We start from the raw sequence: 24,914 nt of genomic DNA, 5'->3' as shown, positions 1-24,914 counted from the left end.
TCTCTTTACTACTACTACTACTACTTTTCTAAACTTTCAACCCCTATTTCACCCCCTATTTAGATTTTCGCAATAAAAAGTATCCTATAACCTTCTCCGTATTATAGTCTTAAACCGTGCCAAGTTTCATTTGAATTCATTCAGTAGTTTCAGCGTGTTTGCCCGAATAACAACAGACAGACAGACAAACAGACAAAAAATCGAAAAAAAATATTTTTAACTTCAGTATCGATTATATAATGCCCCCTAACAAAAATTTTCAAAATATCTTCAATGTACAGAATTTGACCTGCTACAGTTTTATTATAATAGATATAGATTGTTATATTTTTTTTTTATTTACAATTTATTTTTCTATTTTTCAGTTCTAAAAGCATTGAACGAAGACAGTCCTACAGTGCCGACTCTGCTCACAGACTATATTTTAAAAGTACTGTGTCCGACATAAACTGAATAATTACTTAAAATTAGCTAATTCAATATCATATAAATACGGTAACTACATTTTAAACTTTTATAAACATACATAAAGAAGGTTCGATAAATGCTTGAAATATAATACTATGTTTGCATTTAGATCTTCTTTTTATTTAAACTTGATCTAAAGGGAAAAATGTAGTTATTTTTGTATTTACTTCAATATTATTCATATTAAATCAAATTAAAACTCAATGTCAGCACACTTTTATTAATATTAAGCTGTCTCATATCAAAAAAAAATAATGAAATTCAAGAAAATAAATGGGCAGCGACTAAATGCACGTGTTTAAAAATATGATGAATTTTAAATAATAATATGTATTTTGAAATTTAAAAAAGGAATAATTGTAATGTGTGCGGAATTATGCACACACTTGCAACGTTGTCTATGCTCTCAGTGTTGCCATGTGTGTTATAGAATTACCTATATTTTTTAGAATTTGTTCGTAATTATTGTATTTTAAGTGAATATTGCCATAAAACGTATTTTCATAATTCAAACCATTTTTTTGGCATATTTGTTTTATAATACTTTTTGCATAAATGAACTGTGATATCGTATTATGGTAGTTTGTTAATTATTGCTTCCTTTTAAGATTTCCTTTTAAGATATTCTGTGCTGTTTTAATTAATGATCGATATAATTATATTTATTTAAGAAATTTATTAATTTAATGATTTATTAAAAAATCGATTTTATCGTGTAAATATAAAAAAAATCAACTGGAATTGTCGTCTCAAAATAAATATTCGATAAATTTAATTAATTTAAGAAAAGTGCTGCAGAGGCTTGTAAATAATAACCATCAGCTTTATCTAATTAATAATTATAAGTTTTATTTTAATACTTTTAATGTAAGAAGCCTTCAAACATTGAAAATTATTGTAATTAAGTGCTATCTTATACTAAATAGAGAAAAAGTCTCTCGAATTGTTTTCAAGTTTATTTTTGACAATCGATTTAACATGGCTATATCCGATACGGTTTACCGTGAAAAAAGTGCTAAAGGTGCTGAAATTAATAAAACTATTAAAAATCATAATTATATCTCAATAGAAATATAAAAAATGAACGTTTCATTAAATGTTCTTAACGATGTTATTCTTGTCATTTCTATTTTATTGCATCGAACTATTATTTTAATAAGTAGAAGTTGTTTTCTGATTATTTCAGATGTTTCACTTTTTTCAATCTAATTTGACTCTACCACAATTTATAATGTAGCTAGGACACTTAGTATGGTAAATTCGCTGTAACTATTATTTTTGTTAACAAAATTAATATTAAATGCCACTAATTATCAGCACTATGAAATATACATGTAGGTAGTCTTAGATCATAATATTTTTAATATATAAGTTTTATTTCTAGTCTCAACGTTTTGTAGTCATAATTTTGTTAATTTTATTACATTTCATGTCATTATATAGATACGAGTAAGAAAACCATATAGATCTACTTTATAAAAAAAATATCAAATCCAAGGTTAAAGAAAACTCAAGTGAAAAATATTTAGGACATAAATTAAATATTGTTTTTCTTTATAACCTTTAATAAAACACGTTTAAAAAATGGTAAAGCTTCGAATTGCTATGGAATTTAATATTGTCTCAAAGAATTTATATTTTCATCGGAGTTTTTTTGGAATCTTATAAAAAAATTCAAAAAGTATTTCGATAAGATTAAATATAAAATTGTAAAGTTTTTGTTGTAATTTGAAAATTGTTTGAATATTTACAAGAATTATATTTTCTTTTGCAAAATCTACCGTGGATGCTTACGTCGCACATATAAGTACATTTTTTCGTGTAGCAACACCAGTTGTCGCTGTCGTATCTGTAATTCTGTAGAAAACGAATGGAAGTATGATTGAGGATTGGTACTAAATAAGAACTGTCTATAACTACTACGAGTATGTTATTATCTATTGTTTTAGTGACTTTCATACGTTAATTTTATAATTTTCGCGATTGGACGATATAAGTTGATAATAAATTTAGCCTTTGCATCTGCAGACTTATGGTGTCTTCTTTTGGATGATAAAACTTTAGAAACACTGCTATTAGCAGGTATAACCGCTAGTCAAAGGATTACTATGACTAAGAATGTAGGTATTACCAAAAAGAAAACAATAAGGTTTGAACTGTAAGTTACATTGTATAATGCATTATGCTGAAACTAACTAAAAGGAGACCGACCATTTTTCATACATTTTTGGGTCTTTTTTGATGAATTGAATCGTTACAGAGTCCAAATTAGTGTCATTTATAAAATAATAATATCAGTTTGATTGACAGTTGCATAATCAGGATTATGCAACTGTCAATTGCATCATAAATTGCAAAATTAGTTGCTTAAGCAAGTCTCTTCATTATAAAATATTTAAATATAAAATTATCAAATAAAGGATTTTTCGTTATTCATTTTTCTGTAATATGTTGGGCCCAATATGGTCGGTCTCTTTTATTTTTTTGATCGATCGCATTGACTGATCAGATTTGTGGTTACGATTTCAATTAAAATATCGTTTTGTCAAACTGCCGATTAAAATTGTGAACATGCGTGAGCGTGCCTGAGCGAAGTGTTGCCATGTAAAATAATTCACGAACGTAACAAAAAAAAACACTATGCAGTGCATAAGTATGGATGCGTAGTACCTGGTTAAAATAAAGGAGCTTCAAATAAATCTAAATATTGTTTTAATTTATCCATATCCATACTAATTATTATAAATGCCAAAGTAAGTATGTCTGTCTGTCAGAAATTTCGTATAAATAAATACTGGATAATTTTGACGACCTCCGTGGCGCAGTGGTATGCGAGGTGGATTTACAAGACGAAGGTCCTGGGTTCGATCCCCGCCTGGACCGATTGATTGGCTGGTGGAAGGCTTCGGCCGTGGCTAGTTATTACCCTACCGACAAAGACGTACCGCTATTTAGCGTTCCGGTACGATGTCGTGTAGAAACCGAAAGGGGTGTGGATTTTCATCCTCCTCCTAACAAGTTAGCCCGCTTCCATTTTAGATTGCATCATCACTTACCATCTGGTCAGATTGTAGTCAAGGGCTAACTTGTAAATAATAAATGAAAAAATATGGAAGGGGCAGAAAATAACTTGCATCTAATGTAAAGTTCAATGAAGTCGCGGGCGTTAGTGTATATAAATAAATCAAATATGTATTAAATGAATATTTTTTAATAAATAGGAGACTAGAGGTAGGTACAGTAAGTAGTATGTAGTAGTGGGCTACGTCATGTGCTGTTTGATGAAGTCGTAGAAGCTGGTCACTCTGGCGAAGGCGGACGGGAACCCGAGCTCGCAGCCGATGCTGGCGACGAACGAACTGATGCCGATCTGGGAATACAAACAGATAAATAATGAAGCGTGTATGAAGTGTGGATTTTCATCCAACTCCTGAACAAGTTAACCCGCTTCCATCTTAGATTGCATCATCACTTACTATCAGGTAAGATTGCAGCCAAGGGCTAACTTGTAGAGAATAAAAAAAATCAAATCAAAAGACGATCCAAAATTGTATGGAGCCCAGGATCAGACATTGTAGCCTGGCGGAAATGAAAGAAAATATTTTTTTTAACTATTTTTGATTATACAAATCAACGAATTTACTTTAATTCTGTCGAAATACTGTGATTCTCTCCCAATGCAAGTGCAACACTATTAGGGGTAATAATGGCGGATTGATGACGTTTTCAATGCAGTAGTCGATTTGACGTTTGCTGTCAATTGCCATGTCATAGTTGCTTTAAGTCAATTTTATTTTAATTATAATTTAAGGATCCATCTTGATATACCTCGAAAACTTTTTATTGCGCGTCATTGAAAAGATGTCGCGGAGTTTCCCGAACGCTGCCCAGTCGAGCTGGATTCCGCGATTCACATCTTTCTCGATATTGGACCTACCTAACTGGACTGTGTGTCCTACGTATACATCGTCGTCATCAACCCATATTCGGCTCACTGCTGAGATCGAGTCTCCTCTCAGAATGAGAGGGGTTAGGCCAATAGTCCACCACGCTGGCCCAATGTGGATTGGGAGACTTCACACACGCAGAGAATTATGGTAATTCTCTGGTATGCAGGTTTCCTCACGATGTTTTCCTTCACCGATTGAGACACGTGATATTTAAATTCTTAAAATGTACACAACTGAAAAGTTAGAGGTGCATGCCCCGGGCCGGATTCGAACCCACACCCTCCGGACTCGGAGGCAGAGGTCATATCCACTGGGCTATCACGGCTCACCACATATTCATATTTGTCTACAATTTCGAGCGCAGATTTCTCAACAATAACTGGGTGGAGCGGTACATGAGCATTAGTCATAATCTTCGTCTTGCTCATGTTTAGGCCCACACGTTGCGTTGAGCATCTTGAAAGATGGGGTAGAATAGGAGTAGGGAAGAAGTAAGTTTTTTTTATGCAAATAGGCTCGCGTCTGACCATAATCTAACCTGATGGTGTAGTTACAGTCTAACAGCCAGTTTCTTCATGTAAAGCTAAAGTAACAGTAAAAGTAGCAAGTAGTAAAGAAGAATTTATTTTTCAGAGAATAAGACCGTCACTTTTGATTTATGACGTTACTTTGACTGTTACTTGCGATGAAGAAACTGGCCGTAAAGATGGGAGACGCTTGCCTAGAAGGTGCCCATTCACTCTTGTTTTGAAGATAGTGCATAAGTGAAAGCGACGCTTAGCTTGTACATGGAATATTACCAAGGTGGGTCGTCCGAAGCGCTGTATGACGAGCGGGCCGCCGGAGTCGCCGCCGCAGATGCCGACGCCGCCGCTGCCGTCGGTGCACAGCGTGCTCTGCTGCACGAACACGGAGCCGAACACCGCCTGGCACTGCGGCACCGAGATCACGCGCAGCGACACGTGGCTCACCATCGAGTTCACTGACACGCCCACTTGTGCTGCAACAAGGGATTAACATGCATTCGTTCATCATCTCCTTACCCTTATCCCACTTAAGTGGGGTCGGAAAAATATATCAACCTTTTCCAATCGTCTCTATACTCGTCAACTCATCATCCTCCTTTTTCACACAATCCAACCATCTCTTCTTTAGCCTTCCTCTCCTCTTATGTCCTTCCACTTGCACATTCAACAATTTTTCTAGTAATATAACTTTCCTCCCTACGCATTACATGTCCATACCAAGCTAACCTTCTACTCCTCAATTTTTCTGTCACTGGCGCCACCTTCAGACTTCCTCTTATATACATGCATTCATTGAAATTATATAAATCATTCATTCATCATCATTATTAAATGGATAAGTAATCCCGAAGGCGAATTAATTCATGCGAATTCATACGCGCGTTGGCGATAGTATTCTGGCTGCCAGTGGTCATACCAGTGGATTAGCATGCCTTGAAAGGAATACCTTGTATGAAAATTAGTTGAAAGGGCCTAAATAAAGGATAAAATTTCTTAAAAAAAAAAACAAAAATAACATTGACTTAAGCTACATAGGATGTTTCCAAAAAAATGCATAAGTTAACTTTCTACTTGAAGATTTGCGGAAAACCTCAGAAATATAACTGGGGGCCAAGATGTAAATTTCAAAAAAAAAAAAAACTATCTTCAATTGCTTCGTGTGATACATCAAACAAACGAGCTAGGCAAGGGTAAATATATATTTTTTTGTAATTTTTAAATTAATAGTTTTCAAGTTATCCAAGAAAATAGACCATTCTCAAATATATATGGTATGATAGGGTACTTACAGTCACTGGTTAGTCCGTACCCCGCAGCGGTGGCTGTCTGGCCGAAGAAAGTGTCCCACAAGTTGTAGGACGGCAGGTACACTGGTTGAATTCTTGCTGGAATTGACATTATCACAATCATTCAATGTACACACTACACATACACTGTGTGTAAGTGTTTGTATAAGTGTGTATGTTTGTTTTTTCTTTGTGCAGCGGCTACTGAAGCGATTTGACTGATATTTGGAATATACTCTGGATTAACACATAGGCTACGTTTATCCCTGGGAAATTCATGGTTCCCGCGGGATTTGTGTCGCGGGCGTCCGCTAGTCTATACTTATGATAAATCTGTAGAGAGGTCAATTCTGTACATGAAATATATTTCCAAAATAACTATCAGAGGATGATTAGTGGTCGATACTGATGCCAAAAATGCAATCAGTAAATTTTTTGTCTGTCTGTCTGTATGTTCTCTATAGAAACAAAAACTACTCGACGGATTTTAACGAAACTTGGTACAATTATTCTTCATACTCCTGGGCAAGTTATAGTATACTTTCAATCACTCTAGGATCAATAGGAGCAGAGCAGTGAAGGGAAATGTTGGGAAAACGGGAGAAGTTACACAATTTTTAAGCTTCCGTCGCGTGGTATGTTCGTTATAGAAACAAAAACTACTCGACGGATTTTACCAAAACTTGGTACAATTTTTGGTAAAATCCGTCCGCAAATACCGCAAATACCCCGCGACGGAAGCTTAAAAAATTGAGTAACTTCTCCCGTTTTCCCAACATTTTCCTTCACTGCTCTGCTCTGGGCAGGTTAAAGAATACTTTTCATTACGCTACCGTCAATAGGAGCAGAGCAGTGAAGGGAAATGTTGAGAAAACGGGAAAAGTTACTCCATTTTTTAAGCTTCCGTCGCCGTCACATGGTCCCTACCATAGGGGTAGTAAGATAGGGGTAGGGTAGGGGTAGGCGTAGTAGTAGGGTTTCACGCAGACGAAGTCGTGGGCGTCCGCTAGTAAATAATAATTTCCTAATATTTTTCCACCGAAATTTAAAAGAAATAACAATTCGTAATTTTTTGCAAACTATTACACCCTGTGTCTGTAATCACACCGGTAACCCTTACCATATCGCAAGTGAGAGTAAATTATACTCCTTTGGACACGATTTATAACAAAAAGTATTAAGTATTAAATATTTAATTAGAAAAGCTTTTGTGTCTACCATACCCGAGCTAGGAACATTTTTCGCCATTCATTTCCTCCCGGACCAAAACTTGTCAGTGTTGTTCTATGCAACCTAAAATACTCTGCGATTCCGTTGGTTGGAATACTAGCAACGACTGTACAATGTACACGTGAAAACTCCTCCTGGTTCGGGTACCAATAGTCTTAGTTTGTATCACAGAGTAACCAGAGTGAGTCTTTTTAGTTTACTTAGCAACGTACTTAAAGCCGGTGAAACCCATTAAAAAAAGCAAACGTCATGCGTCTCCTTGACAACCGCATATACATATACAAACTTTTTTCATAACTTGTATTTCAAAATTTAACACTAACAACAATGGGGATGATGACTAGGTTTGAATATATTGATTGTTATGATACATTCGGGTAAATAAGGTCAATATTAACTAATTTATACATAAAAGGCAAAGATTGACTGGATATTTGCAAAATAAATAAGATTATAAAATTTCAAAATCTATTAAATTTTTTTATCGTAATTAGATGAAAATTCATACAGTTTTAGCTTCCTTACATTAAATGTGACATTTTTCAATAAATGAACTATAAACATAAACGCACAAACAACAAAGATATTAGTAATTTTGTTTGAACGCCCATACAAACCTATCGATCAGCGAGCCAACGACGTCACTAAATCGTGCCATTTTGTATGGAGCGTTTTTCAGGGATCCGCGGCAGCGCCGCAAATCTGACCCTTTAAATCCCTGTAGCTCCGAAAGTAATGATCGCAGATACCCTGTTACTTTTACAAAATTGCTTTGCTGTTTAAATACTCTTAATTTATATACAATTTAAAAAACTGTCATCATCCGTATTACGTAAATTAATATAATAATCAATTACCAATAAAAAATACCTACTCCATCTTATTTTTTTAGTTTTTGTGAACTGTTTTTAAAATATTTAATAACAAAAGACGATATTTTTCTTGAATAATGTTGAAAATTACTGATGCGACGATTCGTGTCATACTGATTCGAGAATGTATTACTTTTTGAATTTCCCATTTGGAGCAGCTACGACACCGTCGCGTTCCGTACGCTCCATCTGTATATTATTGATTAATCTGTGGTTTGTATAAATACTTTCAACAAAAAAAAATACTTACAAGTGAAGGCAACTTTCTGTGGCAGATAAATCATAGCTACATCACTGCCTAAGTTACTGGGAGTCCATTGTGGATGCAGTATTACGTGCGAAGTGGGGATCCTAGTGCCTCCTCGGAAGAGGAACTCCGAGCCTAGCACCACCACGAACTGCATCGCCTGCAGAGTGGGCGTGTCCCAGCAGTGGGCGGCTGTCACCAGGCGGTTGGCACTGAGCAGAGATGCTCCGCATGCTGATTGCCCAGGGTGGTTGTGGAAAGAGATTACCAATCCGGCCTGTGGGAATCAGAATATAAGTATTGTAATGTGTATACTGGACGTGATAGCCCAGTGGATATGACCTCTGCCTCCGATTCCGGAGGATGTGGGTTCGAATCCGGTCCAAGCATGCACCTCCAACTTTTCAGTTTTGTGCATTTTAAGAAATTAAATATCACATGTCTCAAACGGTGAAGGAAAAACATCGTGAGGAAACCTGCACATCAGACAATTTTCTTAATTCTCTGCGTGTGTGAAGTCTGCCAATCCGCATTGGGCCAGCGTGGTGGACTATTGGCCTAACCCCTCTCATTCTGAGAGAAGACTTGAGCTCAGCAGTGAGCCGAATGTGGGTTGATAATGATCATGATCAAGCTTTTTTAAAGTTTTATCTTTCTTTCTGTTTTTCCAGGCTAATATAGGAACGGCTGAACCGATTTTAATGGGACTTTCACTTGAAGACAGAGGAGGTTATGGAGTAACCTAAAGGTTACTTTTTATCCCAAAAATACATAGTTCACGCGGAAATTGTGAACCTTTGCTACCGGAAGGGATGTTTCCAGTGATAAAAAAAAAACAACAAGGGAATCAAAATGTATTATTTTATGACTTACCAAATAAGGATGAGCGCCAATAGGTGCTATGCTTCCACCAACAATCCTGCTATTGCCAATACTTTCACCGGCGAAGATTTTGTCCTCTGCCTCCTTGATCCTGGTCGCTTTTGGAATGCCGATATCCAAGTGATAGTCCGTCGACACCTGCACCGCGAAGGCGCTCGACACCAAACAAGCCAACATTAGCATCAGCATTTTGTTTGCGACTATCAAATGCGAAATCCAGCAATACGATAATACTAAGCAGGAAAATAATTTATATACCCCAATTATCAGACAAATCATTTGAAAACTCGATTACTAAATCCTGATTAATCGTGGTATTATAATCTTTTTATGGATTAGGTACATCGAGACTGTTGTTATTTTTATCAGTGAATATTATGTCAATGCAATGCATCCATAAAATAACAAAGTATGTTACGATTAACGGTCTCTCCCATTCCAAGTTCTTTTCGATAGATTTAATTAATACCACCGGCTTGGCACAGCCTTCAAAGTGATCTGAAGGTAGCACATTCGATGTTATTTTTCGATTTTTAGTTTATTTTTGTGATTTTGAAGTCGGTTAATTTTTTTTGTTAAAAAGATTTTATTTACCTAGGTAGGTACAGTAAAACCTAAATATCAAAACAGCTTATTTCCACACAGGCGAAGTCTCGGGTGCCAATTAGTATATTCTCTAAAAAAGCATAATATTTTGTATATCTATTCGTGACTTTAGGTCCACGCCATTCAGTTATTTGATTAGATAAAATTATTTTAAGACATTCAAAACAATTTTATGTAATGAACTAATTATAATTCAATTGTAATCTAATCAATATTAAGTTCTGGGCTGGCGTTGTTCATACAATATATCCCTTGGATTATTATAAATAAATCTTTGGTTTTAGTGGGTTTCCCACTGGTTTTTACAACAACCAGTCTGAACAAAAGTTATACCTACCTAAAAATAGGCCAAAGATGGTACTTGAAATGAAAGGACATTGAAACTATCTGGCATAGATAGAAAAAATAAGCAATATAACGTAATTCAAGAATTTTTAAAATTCATCCCCTAAAGTGGTGAAATAGGGGTGGAAAGTTTACATTGACTACAAAGCGGACGGATTCGCGGGCGTCCGCTAGTTGAATATTTTTGTCCCATTCGACCTGTCAAAAACGCAATCTGTGAGCGGCCGGACTTTAATTGTGGGTGTTAACCCGTACTTTGGAGAGCAAGTTAAACAATAGGTAACTTCTTGATATCTTGTACACGTTTTTCCAAATAAAATAATTGAATGATAATTTTAATCTATATGAACATATAAACCTCAATATCTCAGTGGTAAAGGAGTCGGACTCATCACCGATGTTGATGGTTCTATTCCCGCTGGACTATTGTCTTTGGAGTTGACTCCTTAGGAATCGATTTTTCATATAGCCCCGGTTTGGTTTGTTGAAAATTTGGACAGTAAAATTCGATGAACGAATGACAGCGTTACGTTTTTTGTGCGCAACCTATTCTGCGCACCTTTCACCGTGCGCTGCCTGCTCCTCCTTGGTTGCGCACCTTTCACTTATTGAGACGTACAAAGTGTATGCTGGGCAACATTTAGACAGTCGAAAAAATAAACTCCGTGCGTCGGAGCTGACACACTTTTTTTTTATTAATATTTAAAAAAAAACTGATATGTTCAGTAAATAAAACATTCCCGGTGTTATAAAGCGATGTTTAATATTAGACTATGGTCATTGTATTTGACTGAGGATAAACTGAGGCTGACAACAAGATTCTCATAATTAACTTATTTCATAGAGTTCCATTTCGTTATCATTTTATAGTATTTATGTTTGTTATAAAAAACAGAGATTAATTTTCATATAAAACGCAATCTTAAACAATAATATTTAACTTAATGATAACTGATAAGGTTTACGGCATCAATGATAATAAATTTATTGCACCTATATTTATCTAAACTTCACAAGTTCGATCCAAAAACATTGACTAATTTACATAATTTAATTATATGCACCCATACCACACTTACCAAGACATAGGCATAGACTCCGGCAAGTAAGTTGAACCAAAATGAATGAATTTGCGAATTTCACTGTAATTATTCTAATAGGGTAGTTGACTCAAACAAATTTAATTTAAACAATATCTATTAATTTGCATACTACATGGAATAAGGGTCCGATATATATCGATATTAATTAATAAAAGTTAAGGGTTTCTTATAAAATTTAATTTAAATATCATGTAATTTATCAAATCCAAACGTCAAAAACGCTGTTGTCCATTTTGTGACGTCACAATATTACTTGTTTTACTAAACGTCAAACTTTTGTCAAACGCTCCATTTGCAAGGGATTTGTTACAGCGATGTCATAATGACCAAATTTTTTTTTGTAATAAAAATACGAATATGAAAAAAAAGAAATTTTCAATTTAGTAGAACGATAATGAACTATACAAATAAGACCTAACAGGTCTTGAAAAAAAAGTGTCAACTAGCCTATTCCGTAGTGTCGACAACCCAAGCTGCCAATTGGTTTCTGTAAACTATCTTAACTTATAATATAGTGTACAAAAGAGAGTATAAATAAAGAGTAGTTCTTAATATTGCTATATAATATGCAGTGATCAATCCAGTGTGATGCCAGTGGTGTCACTGATCCAGGGCAAGTATCTCTGTAGCCGAGTGAAGACTGACGCCATGCGGTTGTTACAGCCGTCCGCCTCGACGAACGAAGCCACCCCGATCTGGAAATAATTCATAATAACTAATAAACTTGACGACGACTAAAGTCCGGCCGCTCAGAGATCGCGTTTCTGACAGGTGGTGAGCAAATGAGACAAAAATAATTCAATTACACTGCCTCTGTGATCTAAAGACGTAATAGATAGTGGAAGACTAAGATTAAGTTATTGGACATTATCTTGGCATAATAATAATATTTAAAGTTAAATCACTAATTAGTCACATAAGTAGACTAGATCGTAATTTTATGAAGTACCAAATTGGTACTTTACAATAGAGAAAAAAAAACATTGCCTCTTTATTTTATCTCATCTCATGTCTGTCGTTATTTTATCTCATACGAGGCAATGTTATTGATTATGTTTGTCCCATTCGCACGACCTGTCAGAAACGCAATATCTGAGCGGCCGGACTTTAGGTTGATTTAGCGCCATCTAGTTTCGGTTTAGTGGACTAGAGATAGAAGTGGCGCCATCTCTCATATTAGTAGCATAGTTTATTATGTAGTATTTAAAAGATACATTAAACTGAAAGGTACACTTAAATCTACAAAAAATATCTGCCGAATAACGCCATCTGTGGTAGACAACCATTTTATGAGTCCGCCATATTGGAAATAGATTGACGTCATTTATGTAACTGACTTTGTATTGTCATATAAACTAAACATTAATTAGATTTTAAGCTATCGTTTGATATTGGTCGGATATGACTGAACATATAAATAAACATTCTCCTTCCAGCTCACACTCATACACTTATATTATACCTATATATGTATATGTTTATATACATATATAGGCAGGCAACTCGCTGTCAAACAAGTGAAGCACTTTAGGGCGCCGAGTGTCAATGTGTGAATGTAAAGTGTATTGCCAGAATGCCAGATATAGGAAAATAATGGCGGTCTGTCTTCATACGTGCATATGTGTTCGTGTTGGAGTCTACGTTTAATAGCTATGCGAACTGGCAGAATTGGGGTGCGTCACTTTTTAATTCAGGAGACGGAGTCTGGGCTTTTTATTACATCTATGAAGTATGTATAAAAATATTTCTCTACACTCACCAGAATAGTTTCTCCAGTCTGGCTAAAAATCATTGTCAATGGACCACCATTGTCGCCCTGGAAATAAAAAAAAATGAAAAATATCACGTATAGTTTTTAATTAAACTATTCAGACAACTTTGGCACCATGGAATATAAGATAGGTATATACCCCGGCAAGTAAATTGAACTAAAATGTTTATGATGTTTGCGCAGGTATAATTAAAAAAAATAAACATGTGTTAAACGCATGTTTCATGGTTTCCCGGTTCATTAAAAATGTCAAAGGATTGAGTATTTCGTACCCGATTGTAATGGAGCTACACTTTGCTACAGTTAAGTACTCGTATCTACAACACGTAAAATGAGTTACATCATCGATCGTAGATCTTTAGATGGGCCTCAAGGCGTCGCGGAATTGTCATTGGTTTCGCACATTGAGTACGTCATCACTCGTAACACATTTCCCTTTATTTGTTGTGACTTTTTACATTTCCAAAATGAACACGAAGGCATAATTAAGGGATTAAAAAAAAATAAACGGTAAATATTGTTTTAAGTCCACGTCCACTCACAGCATGTTTTTGTTACGTACTAAGATAAGATGTGCGTGTCTTCGGGTAATGACATAAAAATGTGCGTTCTTTAGTATAAAGGGGCCTATCTAACGATTTATATCGATGGGTTACATGCTCACAGATCAAGTTATAGGCCGCTACCTATACGTCGTTTCACTTGGAAATATACACTAAACTCAACTATTAATTACTCAAAATGAATTTCAGCAAATTTAATTTAACACTGCATTTCATAAATATCACAGTAACTTACCTACATTGTGTCGAAACTAGGCGTGTATAACAAAATCACGAAAACGAGACAAATTATTGCGTTATTTAGCACTACAAAATCCAGTTCTTGTCTAATAATGTTGATCATCTAATTGTTCAATAGTTGTAATAAAAGAGCTTGTAATAGTTCACCTTATCTGTAATACTTTACAGACAAGGGTTAAGAACCCTTTACAAGATTAAAAACAAAATGAAAACATGACATACTTGATCCGTGTATTATTAAGGATTTAGAAAATAAATTAACTACCTACGTATGTTGTAAAAAACCCAGGTACATATTGTTTATCGTCTTATCATAATAATATACTTAAAAGCTTAAAGCGTTAATTCTAAGATCCGCTATACTAAGTTCAATTCAATTCAATTCAATTTATTAATTTGCAATTGTATAGTTAGGTATATTAGCTAGTGTGGTATACAATAAATGTTGGTTCAGTTCATTAGTACTTTCTTTGCAGAGTCCAACGGTTCTATTTAAACCTTTAATTAAACCTTTTGTTGGTAGAAGCTCTAGTTCGAATTACTTTCCTAACCCAGGACCAAAATGCATTCCCAAAATAAAGATATCTAACAAACGAAGTCCGTTTTTTATTATCGCTTGACAGGTACAAAATTACAAGGATTAAGGCTAAGTTTTGTCTCTTTCTAACCCCCCACTTCCCTAAAATGGAGATTGGAAGTTTGTATGGAACATTTATAGGGTAGGTTAGGTAGGATAGACGCGCACATAAGTCAACGCTACATTATGTTTTGCCAAATAAAAATCTTTCTTTCTTTCTTTCTTTACTAAGTTGTAGTTACCTACCTTGCAAGTCCCTGAGGCATCGCCGAAAGCGCAAATGATATTTTCTGGTAAGCGTTCCGAGTAAGTGTTATTGCAGAGGTCATCAGCCAGCACTATCAGAAGCTTCTCGCGAAGTGTCGGCGATATGAACGTCACACCTAATATAAAACACATATATTTTCCATTATTTATATAGATGTATCATATTTTAGAATTTAAAGTATCGAATAGTGTTGTTCATATTAATTTAATCTACTATATAAAATAAGTCGGGTTTTCCTTCCTGACGCTATTATTCCAGAACGCACGGACCGATTTCCACGGTTTTGCATTCTTTGGAAAGGTCTCGGGCTCCATGAGGTTTATAGCAAAGAAAAGGTAGGGGTAGGGTAGGGTAAGGTAGGGGTAGTTGAAAGTTTACATCGATTTTCACGCGGACAAAGTCGCGATCGTCCGCTAGTTTATTATGAAACAATTGCTTTTTCATTTGAAGTCGCCAATAACAATCTTGTAGCAAGATAGTGTTAGTTCTTAATTTGTCTAGGTCTGGCTGGTGGGAGGCTTCGGCCGTGGCTAGTTACCACCCTACCGGCAATGACGTACCGCCAAGCGATTTAGCGTTCCGGTACGATACTGTGTAAAAACCGAAAGGGGTGTGGATTTTCATCCTCCTCCTAACAAGTTAGCCCGCTTCCATCTTAGACTGCATCATCACTTACCATCAGGTGAGATTGTAGTCAAGGGCTAACCTGTAAAGAATAAAAAAAAAAAAAAGTTCGGCTTGTTTACAAGATGGTTTCCCTCACCCCTCAACCATCAACGCGCGCGCCAAAATCTATAATAGAGATAAGAATGACGAAATTTTGCCCAAGACATGAGACCCATAGCTACGTGGCAACCCTTCGCTAGATAACCTTGAAGTTTTATTTTTGCCAATTTTTTTTCGAAGAGTTGCCGCGAAACTAAGTAACTGGCAACTGGGGTCATGATTCCTCACGATAATGACTAATAATCCAATTTCCAGACGATTACCTATGGTAAGAGCATAGGCTGCCATACTTTCCGCCTTCATAAAGTGAGATATTATGTGTGTGTAAGCTACTCAAGTTCAAATGGCTAATGGCATTAGTGGTATTATTATTATTATTTTTTTTTTCTTTACAAGTTAGCCCTTGACTACAATCTCACCTGATGATAAGTGATGATGCAGTCTAAGATGGAAGCGGGCTAACTTGTTAGGAGGAGGATGAAAATCCACACCCCTTTCGGTTTCTACACGGCATCGTACCGGAACGCTAAATCGCTTGGCGGTACGTCTTTGCCGGTGGGGTGGTAACTAGCCACGGCCGAAGCCTCCCACCAGCCAGACCTGGACAAATTAAGAAAATCTCAATCTACCCAGCCGGGGATCGAACCCAGGACCTCCGTCTTGTGAATCCACCGCGCATACCACTGCGCCACAGAGGCCGTCATATTAGGGTATTAGGGTTAATTTACACGAGCACCAACTGCTACTGCCGACTGCAGTCGGCTGACGTCACTGACTGCCGTTGACTGCCGCCAAAATGTCTGCAGTCGTCGGGAGTAGTTGTTGCTCGTGTAAATGAACACTTAGTCGATAGGAAAAAGGATAAGATAATTTAAAACTGCAGTTACCTTCAGTAGCAATACCCCACCCGGACGCGACGGAGGCGGCGCCGGCGAAATTCCAGGACACTGTATTCAAATATGGCACCCGAATAGTTTCTATAGTATCTGTAACCGTATAACATGTAAGTATTACACATGGCAATCTTACAAACTTGACGTTTTAAAAGTGATTGGAAACTAAGTCTAGTTGAAAACAAGGAATTTTGATATTGATTGTTATTCATTTGACACTAAACCGCGAGGTGAACAAATGACATCAAACGGTTAACGGGACGCGCTGGACGACTCAAGCCCTTGATGTTTGAAAGTCCGTGCAATAGGCCTTTCACTAGCAGTGGAAGTCCGTTGACCAGTAGAGTAGATGAACCAGATTCTCCAATACGCCGCTGAAGACCAGAACGCAGGCAGAACGAACGAACGATGCCTGCTCTCTGATGAGGACCTCCGGGTGATAGACACGGGGAGCCTATCGTCCGAGCGCTGTCCTCAAGATGGATAACGTGACGCGTGTTCCAGCACGCCATTTATGGCGTAAAGAGACTTGTTTGTCTGTAAGTGGAGGTTCTAGCTGAGATGTTGCTGACTGGGTCGCGGTTGAATCGAAGTGCCCGTGGTCTAATCTCAAGGCTAAGAGATGGAAAACCGTGGGTTTTTAGTCGGTAAAAGTCCGACATAACTTCTGCGCCTCCATAATCCATGAGGACTTCTCCACTGGATCTCCAGTTTCTGAGTTCTCAGGCTGATAATGTTGATGATGATACTAGGTATGGACTTACCCGACATCTGTGCAATGTTAGCAAGTCTGAGGAGCGCGAGATCGTTAGCAAACGTGATCGCGTCCCAGTCCGGGTGTACCACGATCTCCTCCACGTTGATCATCCGACGACCGTTCTCGAAGCGGTCGTAAAGCGAGTGGGCACCGAGGACCACCTGTGGAAACGTCAAAATGACCACCCAAAGAACGCCAACTCGTATTGGAACAGCAGGTGGGTAAGTTTTACAACCCCTACAACTCGTTAAGGGGGAAACTCTACTCGCAACATTCGCAAGGCTTTGTTTCTAGCGTATTTTAATTGATATAGGTACCTCTGTCCTGTATCTAACGATGTTTTTATTATTTGAAAGTGAGAGTTTCGATTTGTCTGTGTCTAGGTATTCTATTTACAATATCGTGATAGACAGAGAGTGATAAGAGACAAATTCGAAACTAAAAATATAAAAATAGCGTTAGGTTTAGTGAGTTGTAAAAACATTGTTAAAGAATAGCGTTATAGTGCTAGGCACTGCTAAGAACGAGGATTTTGGAGCTTAAACTAACCACGCTAATCCAAGACAGGTTGGTGGGTTTGTCGTGATAAAATATTCTGTAATAACTGATTATCATTATTATATGTTATCATATTGATGATAATAATCGACGCATTACCACTCCAAAGCATGAGCTGTAATATCACCAGCTTTCGCCAAACTACAGAAAACTTTCGACAATTTCTCGGAAGAAAATCTTTCGAAACACTTCATAGCTTCACTTCATAGCTGAAACGCTTCTCAAGACCTTATTTATATGTTATGAGTATGTATATTAATAACCTATTAGGTACCTACGTAACACGTAGATACCTACTTGTATATTTATTTAATTGCATTTACCTGTACATGCGTTACTTGCTGGTCGCCATGGAAGCAGCAATGCGCAGCGGTGATCACCCACTGCCTGTGTAGGAGGGACCCGCCGCAGAATCCCATTTCACCCTCCGACCCTACTCGAAGGGTCAGCGCTACCTATATAAAATAATAGTTTCTGGTACTAGGCAAAGTGGATGTGAAGATGCCTAAATTATGCTAGCCACTCACCACCTAATAAGTCGAAATAAGTCCAATAAGGGTTCATTTACACGAGCGGCATCTCTACCGGCGACCGCAGTCGACCGCAGTCGGCGACGTATCGGCGGCAGTCAACGGCAGGCGACTGCAGTGAGCGATTGCCGTTGACTGCCGCCGAGTCCACGTGGATTACGCTACAGGCACGTGGACTTATTGGACGGTATTGGCGATGCAAATTATTATAATATTTATAAAGGCAATCCTGACCTTATTGTACCTATTTAATAAAATAAACTGACCAGGCAGATAACTGAACGTATATAACGCTCAAGGGTAACTGTCAGTTTGACAGATATTTTAACCACTCAGTTCATTACGAATAATCCAACTGTCAACATACGATGCAACGATATACGTCCCGAAACGCATTTTCGACGAATATTTCAGTATTTTGTTTCGTCCGTTACAAAGTGGTCCTTCGAGCCGGATCTTTATCAGCGACCTATGGATTTGGTGTTTTGTATCGTCGGTTACAGACGATTAGTGGCTAGCATTACTTTAACTTTCGGCCGCCGAGTGGAGAAGTAGGTAGAGTAGCTTTTCACAGCCGTGAGTTCGAGTCCCACAAGTGGGAAATAATTGTGAAAGTACATGTAGGTATCTGGGTGGTTTATATGGTATGTGTGTTCATTATAAGTATTTATATCTATACTTATATTAAAAAGAGGTAAAGTTTGTACCTAATTTACTTATTGAATTTTTAAAATTATTTTATCAATAGAAAGCCACGTTATTTATGAGTATCAAAGGCATTTTATTCCTGTATTTTGACAGAAACAGGAACTACACGGGTGAAATTGCGTGGCGTGTGCTAATAGGATGTTGACTTATCATTCGTTTTATTTTTGTATTCACATACTTAACTGTCAGAATTAGCAGGATTATGATAAGATACACGCTATTAAAAACGCATATTTTAGCAACCACACGTGTAGATAATTATGCTGAAGAGTTTGTTTGTTTAGTTGAATGCGCTTAAGTCTGGAATAGTTCCTGGGACTAGCATGTACCTAGCTATTAGTGTAATAAAATTCGAATTAAACCTTTTTTGTTGGATAGTTTGTTTATAGATGATAGCTATACCTAGATAGGTATAACATCACACTATGACCAGTAGAAGCGGAGGATTAATGAAAAATCTGGAATAAAGGGACAAATACTTTTTTCCGTTGCGTGCGCTGCATAAACGTTTAAAAAGCCAAACTCATATATGATGGAATAATTCGAGTATTTACATACAGAAAAAGTTGTGTGAGCTTGCTAGTTTACGTTAAAATAAACATAGATTTGCAAATTGCATACCTACCACTGATTATTGCTACCGTTGCTACCTACTGGTGGTGGCGATTTTGGCGATTTATGAGATCGAGCTTTGTCAATTTGTCAACAAACTTACATGGCTTACCAACATTATCGCATGTCAGTCCCCGATAACTGACATTAACCGGATGTGGGTTTTTTAACTCACGATCTTGGGGGATCCCGGGCTGATACCTACACTTTATTGTTTTTTTTTTGTTTACAAGTTAGCCCTTGATGATGCAATCTAAAATGGAAGCGGGCTAACTTGTTAGGAGTAGGATGAAATCCACACTCCTTTCGGTTTCTACAAGACATCGTACCGGAACGCTAAATCACAATTTAGCTATACAGACACAAAACTAAGTCATCTGGGTGTAAAAACACCGTTGTAGCTTTTAAGAGTTAATTCTATAATAAATCCATACTTTTAATCATCATCATCATCATCATCATCATCATCATCATCATCATCATCAACAGTCGATGGACGTCCACAGCTGGACATAGGCCTCTTGCATGGACTTCCAATTCCAAACAAACGGTCCCGAGCCGCGAGCGTCTAGCGGCTCCCTGCAACCCGCTTGATGTCCTCGGTCCACCTAGTAGGGGTCGACCAACACTGCACTTTCCGATGCGGGGTCGCCACTCCAGCACCTTGGGACCCCAACGTCCATCAGCTCTTCGAACTATGTGACCTGCCCTTTGCCACATCAGCTTCGCGACTCGCTGAGATATGTCAGTGATTTTGGTTCTTCTGCGGGTCTCCTCATTTCTGATTCCGATACTTTAATTTTTTTTTAATTTATTCTTTACAAGTTGACTGGTAGCCCTTGACTACAATCTCACCTGATGGTAAGTGATGATGCAGCCTAAGATGGAAACGGGCTAATTTGTTAAGATGAGGATGAAAATCCACACCCCTTTTCGGTTTCTACACGACATCGTACCGGAACGCTAAATCGCTTGTCGGTAGGGTGGTAACTAGCCACGGCCGAAGCCTCCCACCAGCCAGACCTGGACCAATTAAGGAAATTTCAATCTACCCAGCCGTGGATCGAACCCAGGACCTCCGTTTTGTAAATCCACCGCGCATACTTACTTGAAAAGGTCTGGAATGCCGTTTACTGCTGACTCCTCCAAGTATTCTCTCATTTCTTTTATTTGTACACGAAACATTCACTACGAAACAAATGAATAAAACACAAACTATTCTACGAATAAACACCATTTTAGTACACAAATAAATATTGAAAAAAAAAACTCAATAGTCCTTATAATCATACAAAATCGACGAGTTATGTGGTTATCGATAAAAATAATCGAGATGACTAAAAAAGTGGGATGAGAAAGCGTTTTATCTCGAAATGTGATAAAATATGTTATCTTCACAAAATATATCTTTGGTATCTTGATATTTCAAGTGGACATATCTACCACATATCATCAGAAACCACCCATAGTCGGCTCACTGTTGAGCACGAGCAGAATGAGAGGAGTTAGACCAAATAGTCCATGCCGGCTCAATGCGGATTGGCAGACTTCACACACGTAGAGAATTAATTTAATATAAATTATAATGATACATTAATAATAAAAATTCTCTGGTATCTGGTTTCATCACGATGTTTTTCCTTCACCGTTTGAGACAAGTAATATTTAATTTCTTCAAATGCGAACTGAAAAGTTGCATACCCCGGATCGGATTCAAACCTACACCCTCAGAATCAAGACAGAGGTCATATCCACTGGGCTCTCTCTGCACTACATAAAGATTTTTTTTATAAGCTACATTAATAACACATTAAACAAGTCAATAATTAAAAAAAATTGAATACCCGACTGCCTAACCTGCTCGCACATAAATGTATGGCGATTGATAGTTAACATTTTTCTAATTGCACGTTTTTTTTAAATATGAAATCCGTTCAGCCGGTTTGGAAAATTCGGGGAAATAAAGAATATTACATTCATACATATTTACAAACATATATACATACATACAAGATAAGCGCGAAAAACTCAACCCTTCTTGCAGTCGGGTAAAAAATAAAACGACCCAAAAAATATTTGAAAACATCATTTATTATATTTTCCTCGAAAAAGTAAAATTTTGAAATAAAATATTTAAACATAGTTATACATGCGCTAGCGTGACGAGAGGCGCACACACAGTCACACACTCACGCACACACGCGCGCGTCTATACAATAATCATAAGACGTAAAATGAACTAAGAATGTGTGTTCGTAACATCTAAATAGGGTGAAATTCAGACATACGCAAGTATTAGAAAAGAAATAACAATTTGTGAAACATTGGCAGTAAAATAATCATTAAATTAAAAACTTCAATACAATTAATAAAGACACATTATCACTTAAAAGCACGATATGAGGCATATAAAGCATACTTACAACTCTTATACTGGTCTAAGATCCGGCATTAGAAATATATACCCTCATCTGTTATTCATTAGTACTATGAAATAAATGGCAGATAATCACAGTGACACATTGCAAATAGGTAGCCTAGTTAAATTGAGGCCAAACACATTTTTCATACCAAATCTAGAAATCCATGAACTAGATCAAAGGCAACCAAAATTAAATGAAGCATAAAATAAGCTTTTATTTGACATATTAGACGACTAAATAACTGTTGTATTTGTATAACATTAATTAACTGTTTATTTCTGGCAATACCACAGTTGCAATGTGAAAGCAGGCAACCTTTACGTTTTCAAATCTTTTGGGTATATTCTATTAACTAGTGTAGGTGATATAGTTTTTAATTTAATTAAAACCAGTGAGAGGAGGAGATTAAATAAATAAATAATCATATATTACTGTTTGGTCACAACTTAACTAGGCAACATATGTTGACAACATTGATACATTGCAATGTGTCAAAATTTTCTATCATTTATATCCCAATTAAATAACAGATGAGTGTATACATTCCTTCTGCCGGATCTCATACTATACGAGAACACTTCGAAATCGCTGTCCTAAGTGTCACTGCACCTATACCACATTACGACCCCTAACATTACCGTCTAAGAAGAAATTTAGATATAAATTTATTAACTTTTTTTTATTTTTATACGCATAAATTAACAGCGATTTTGAAGTTTTCGGGAACGAAGAATCATTTAAAAATGGATAAAAAGTAATCCTAATTCAATTACGTAGCCTACGTTTTACACTCTGAATAATTGCTCCATAACAATCGTTCACTGGGGGGGCAGGGAAGAGGGGGGTTTCAAATGTGTCTTATAAATGCGATTACAATCATAGCAATTATCTCCTCGGGTCATCAACATCATTGCGATTCAAATTCCCTTTTTATTTCCATCTATTACTCGATTTGGTCGTCAATAAATCTATAAAAAACATCAAGTCATCGGATGATACAAATAAATAATATCAATCAAACGTCATACATTTTCTATTTTCAACTGAATTTACAACTATAATTTATCAGTTACATATATTAATATATAATAATATTTTGATATACGCATTATATTATATAAATAAATAATATATATATAATATTCTTTCATCTGAGTTAAACACTAAAACTCGTCTATCAATACAAATAGCGTCGCATTTAAAATTTTTTTTAAATAAATGTTTATTTATTTATTTCCAAGATACAACAGCACGCCATGGTGGGATTGTACCGTACTCTGATAAAATATCGATTTCGGAAAATTGGCAAACATCGTAAAATACTTGGAGGATTTTCAATTAAAAATATTTTTTTAAATCATGCATTTCTGGAACGCAATCGTTAAAGCATGTTATGATATTTAATTTCGTATTCACGAAAATTTAAAACATGCCTTTGTAGTAAAGGAAAGTTTACTCGTATGTATCCCGTAATTAGGATATATCCCTTTAGATATAAAAGAGATTTTGTAGTGAAGTACGTAAAAAAAAGTATTACGACATTTGCAATTTTCCATGTCAATGCATCACATAGCTCCATAGCTACCGACCAATAAATACGGCTCCAGACAGACGAAAGGCAAACGATTCAAACACTCAAACATCGAACAGTCTTAAATAACGTTTTTTTTTTCTTCATATTTTTGTACGCAACAAAATAATAACAAATCGGCGAACAACCGGCACTCGAGGGGCCGCTCGGCACAATTTCGTCATTAGCAAAGCTTACGATAAGCAAGCGTCGTGAGAAATATGCGGCGTCCGGGGCTGCGGTACCGGGTACTGGATACCCGGTACCGGGTACCGGGCACCGGGTACAAGGTACCCGACACCGGGTACTGAGGGGACGCGGCGTGTAATGACTGACGATGCGCGGCGGAGCGGCGAGGGCGCTGCGACGTTCAGCTGCAACAACCACCGACATTAGACAGATGACAAGTGCCCAGTGTAGGCCACGCCACGAGATATTCCGTGAAGAAAAAAAGGCAATCGACCAATAGCAGCGGTTCTTATATATCGCTGTATTTCATCCAAAGAATTTCTACTATTAGATAAAATTACGTGTCTACAAAATCGCCACAAAAAGTGATCATTTACCCACTCCAATATGTTTACACATAAACAATTTTGTGTTTACCTACAAAGCTTTTTTATGTATAAAAAAGCTTTGTAAGCTTTGTAAGCTTTGTTTGTAAACAATTTTGTGTTTACTTACAAAGCTTTTTTATGTATAAAAAAGCTTTGTAAGTAAACACAAAATTGTTTATGTGTAAACATATTGGAGTGGGTAAATGATCACTTTTTGTGGCGATTTTATTTGTTAACATTATTTGTTTAAATAACTTATGTAGTTTACAATGCGACTAAATGAAATCAACACAATATTAGCAGAAGAAATAAGTCGGTTAAAAACATTCAAAATGAATAGTTTACACTTAGCATGCAAAGGCGGCCTTATTACTATATAAGTAATCTCTACCAGGCAACACCTGACGAGAGGATTTCAGTTAGCCACTTTTGTCCGCTTCAGTTCACGCGCTAGGGACATATCTAATATTATTAAATCTTGGCTTTCGGAGAGACAGCGATACATTTGGGTCTGCCGCTATTGGTCGACAATATGTCTTTTTCTCTTCATGAAATATGATGTCGTTGGCGCATGCTAGGCCTACTGACATACGAGCACGACACATCACGTTGAACCCAGCAAGTGATGGACATTTAAGACAAATG

The 24,914-nt window shown here is 36.7% G+C and overlaps 4 protein-coding genes across 5 annotated transcripts in view; 1 reads left to right on the top strand and 3 right to left on the bottom strand.

The window, feature by feature from the left end:
- LOC112046675 (fasciculation and elongation protein zeta-2) overlaps positions 1 to 3,173 on the top strand; it is a 67,288-nt gene extending 64,115 nt beyond the window's left edge. For both annotated transcript variants that reach the window (XM_024083393.2, XM_024083394.2), the window contains one exon: positions 366 to 3,173. In XM_024083393.2, the coding sequence (XP_023939161.1) occupies positions 366 to 448 (83 nt within the window). In that variant the 3' untranslated portion in view covers positions 449 to 3,173. The remainder of the gene's footprint in view (positions 1 to 365) is intronic.
- A 487-nt stretch (positions 3,174 to 3,660) lies between these two features.
- LOC128198862 (brachyurin-like) lies at positions 3,661 to 10,004 on the bottom strand. The gene is made up of 5 exons (XM_052886281.1): positions 9,454 to 10,004; positions 8,584 to 8,857; positions 6,235 to 6,330; positions 5,219 to 5,418; positions 3,661 to 3,838 (listed from the first exon to the last, which is right to left on the bottom strand). Exons 1-5 carry the CDS (start codon positions 9,739 to 9,741, stop codon positions 3,731 to 3,733), a joined length of 966 nt encoding a protein of 321 aa, XP_052742241.1. The 5' UTR covers positions 9,742 to 10,004; the 3' UTR covers positions 3,661 to 3,730.
- A 518-nt stretch (positions 10,005 to 10,522) lies between these two features.
- On the bottom strand, positions 10,523 to 24,105 carry LOC112046683 (brachyurin). Its single transcript, XM_052886315.1, has 7 exons — positions 23,986 to 24,105; positions 18,193 to 18,324; positions 17,319 to 17,472; positions 16,549 to 16,647; positions 14,914 to 15,050; positions 13,276 to 13,332; positions 10,523 to 12,211 (listed from the first exon to the last, which is right to left on the bottom strand). The coding sequence occupies exons 1-7, from the start codon at positions 24,103 to 24,105 to the stop codon at positions 12,092 to 12,094; spliced, it is 819 nt and encodes a 272-aa protein (XP_052742275.1). The 3' UTR covers positions 10,523 to 12,091.
- Positions 21,793 to 24,914, bottom strand: part of LOC112046693 (spectrin beta chain) — an 83,677-nt gene continuing 80,555 nt past the window's right edge. Inside the window, exon 39 of the mRNA XM_052886280.1 lies at positions 21,793 to 24,086. The gene's annotated coding sequence lies outside the window, so the exon portion shown is untranslated. The remainder of the gene's footprint in view (positions 24,087 to 24,914) is intronic.

Source organism: Bicyclus anynana, chromosome 16, assembly GCF_947172395.1.
Source record: "Bicyclus anynana chromosome 16, ilBicAnyn1.1, whole genome shotgun sequence".
Taxonomy (NCBI): Eukaryota; Metazoa; Arthropoda; class Insecta; order Lepidoptera; family Nymphalidae; genus Bicyclus; species Bicyclus anynana.
Note: the sequence above shows the minus strand (reverse complement) of the source record. Positions and strands in the feature narration are given on the sequence as shown.

Coding starts and splice junctions, on each gene's coding strand:
- LOC112046683 (XM_052886315.1), bottom strand. CDS start 24,105: ATGTCGGTGGTTGTTGCAGCTGAACGTCGCAGCGCCCTCGCCGCTCCG. Junction 15,051..16,548: donor GTGGGGTATTGCTACTGAAG/GTAACTGCAGTT, acceptor GTTTTATATTAG/GTGTGACGTTCATATCGCCG. Junction 13,333..14,913: donor ATGCCTCAGGGACTTGCAAG/GTAGGTAACTAC, acceptor TTTTATTTCCAG/GGCGACAATGGTGGTCCATT.
- LOC128198862 (XM_052886281.1), bottom strand. CDS start 9,741: ATGATTTGTCTGATAATTGGGGTATATAAATTATTTTCCTGCTTAGTA. Junction 8,858..9,453: donor TTGGCGCTCATCCTTATTTG/GTAAGTCATAAA, acceptor TGATTCCCACAG/GCCGGATTGGTAATCTCTTT. Junction 5,419..6,234: donor GTACGGACTAACCAGTGACT/GTAAGTACCCTA, acceptor CCCTTGTTGCAG/CACAAGTGGGCGTGTCAGTG.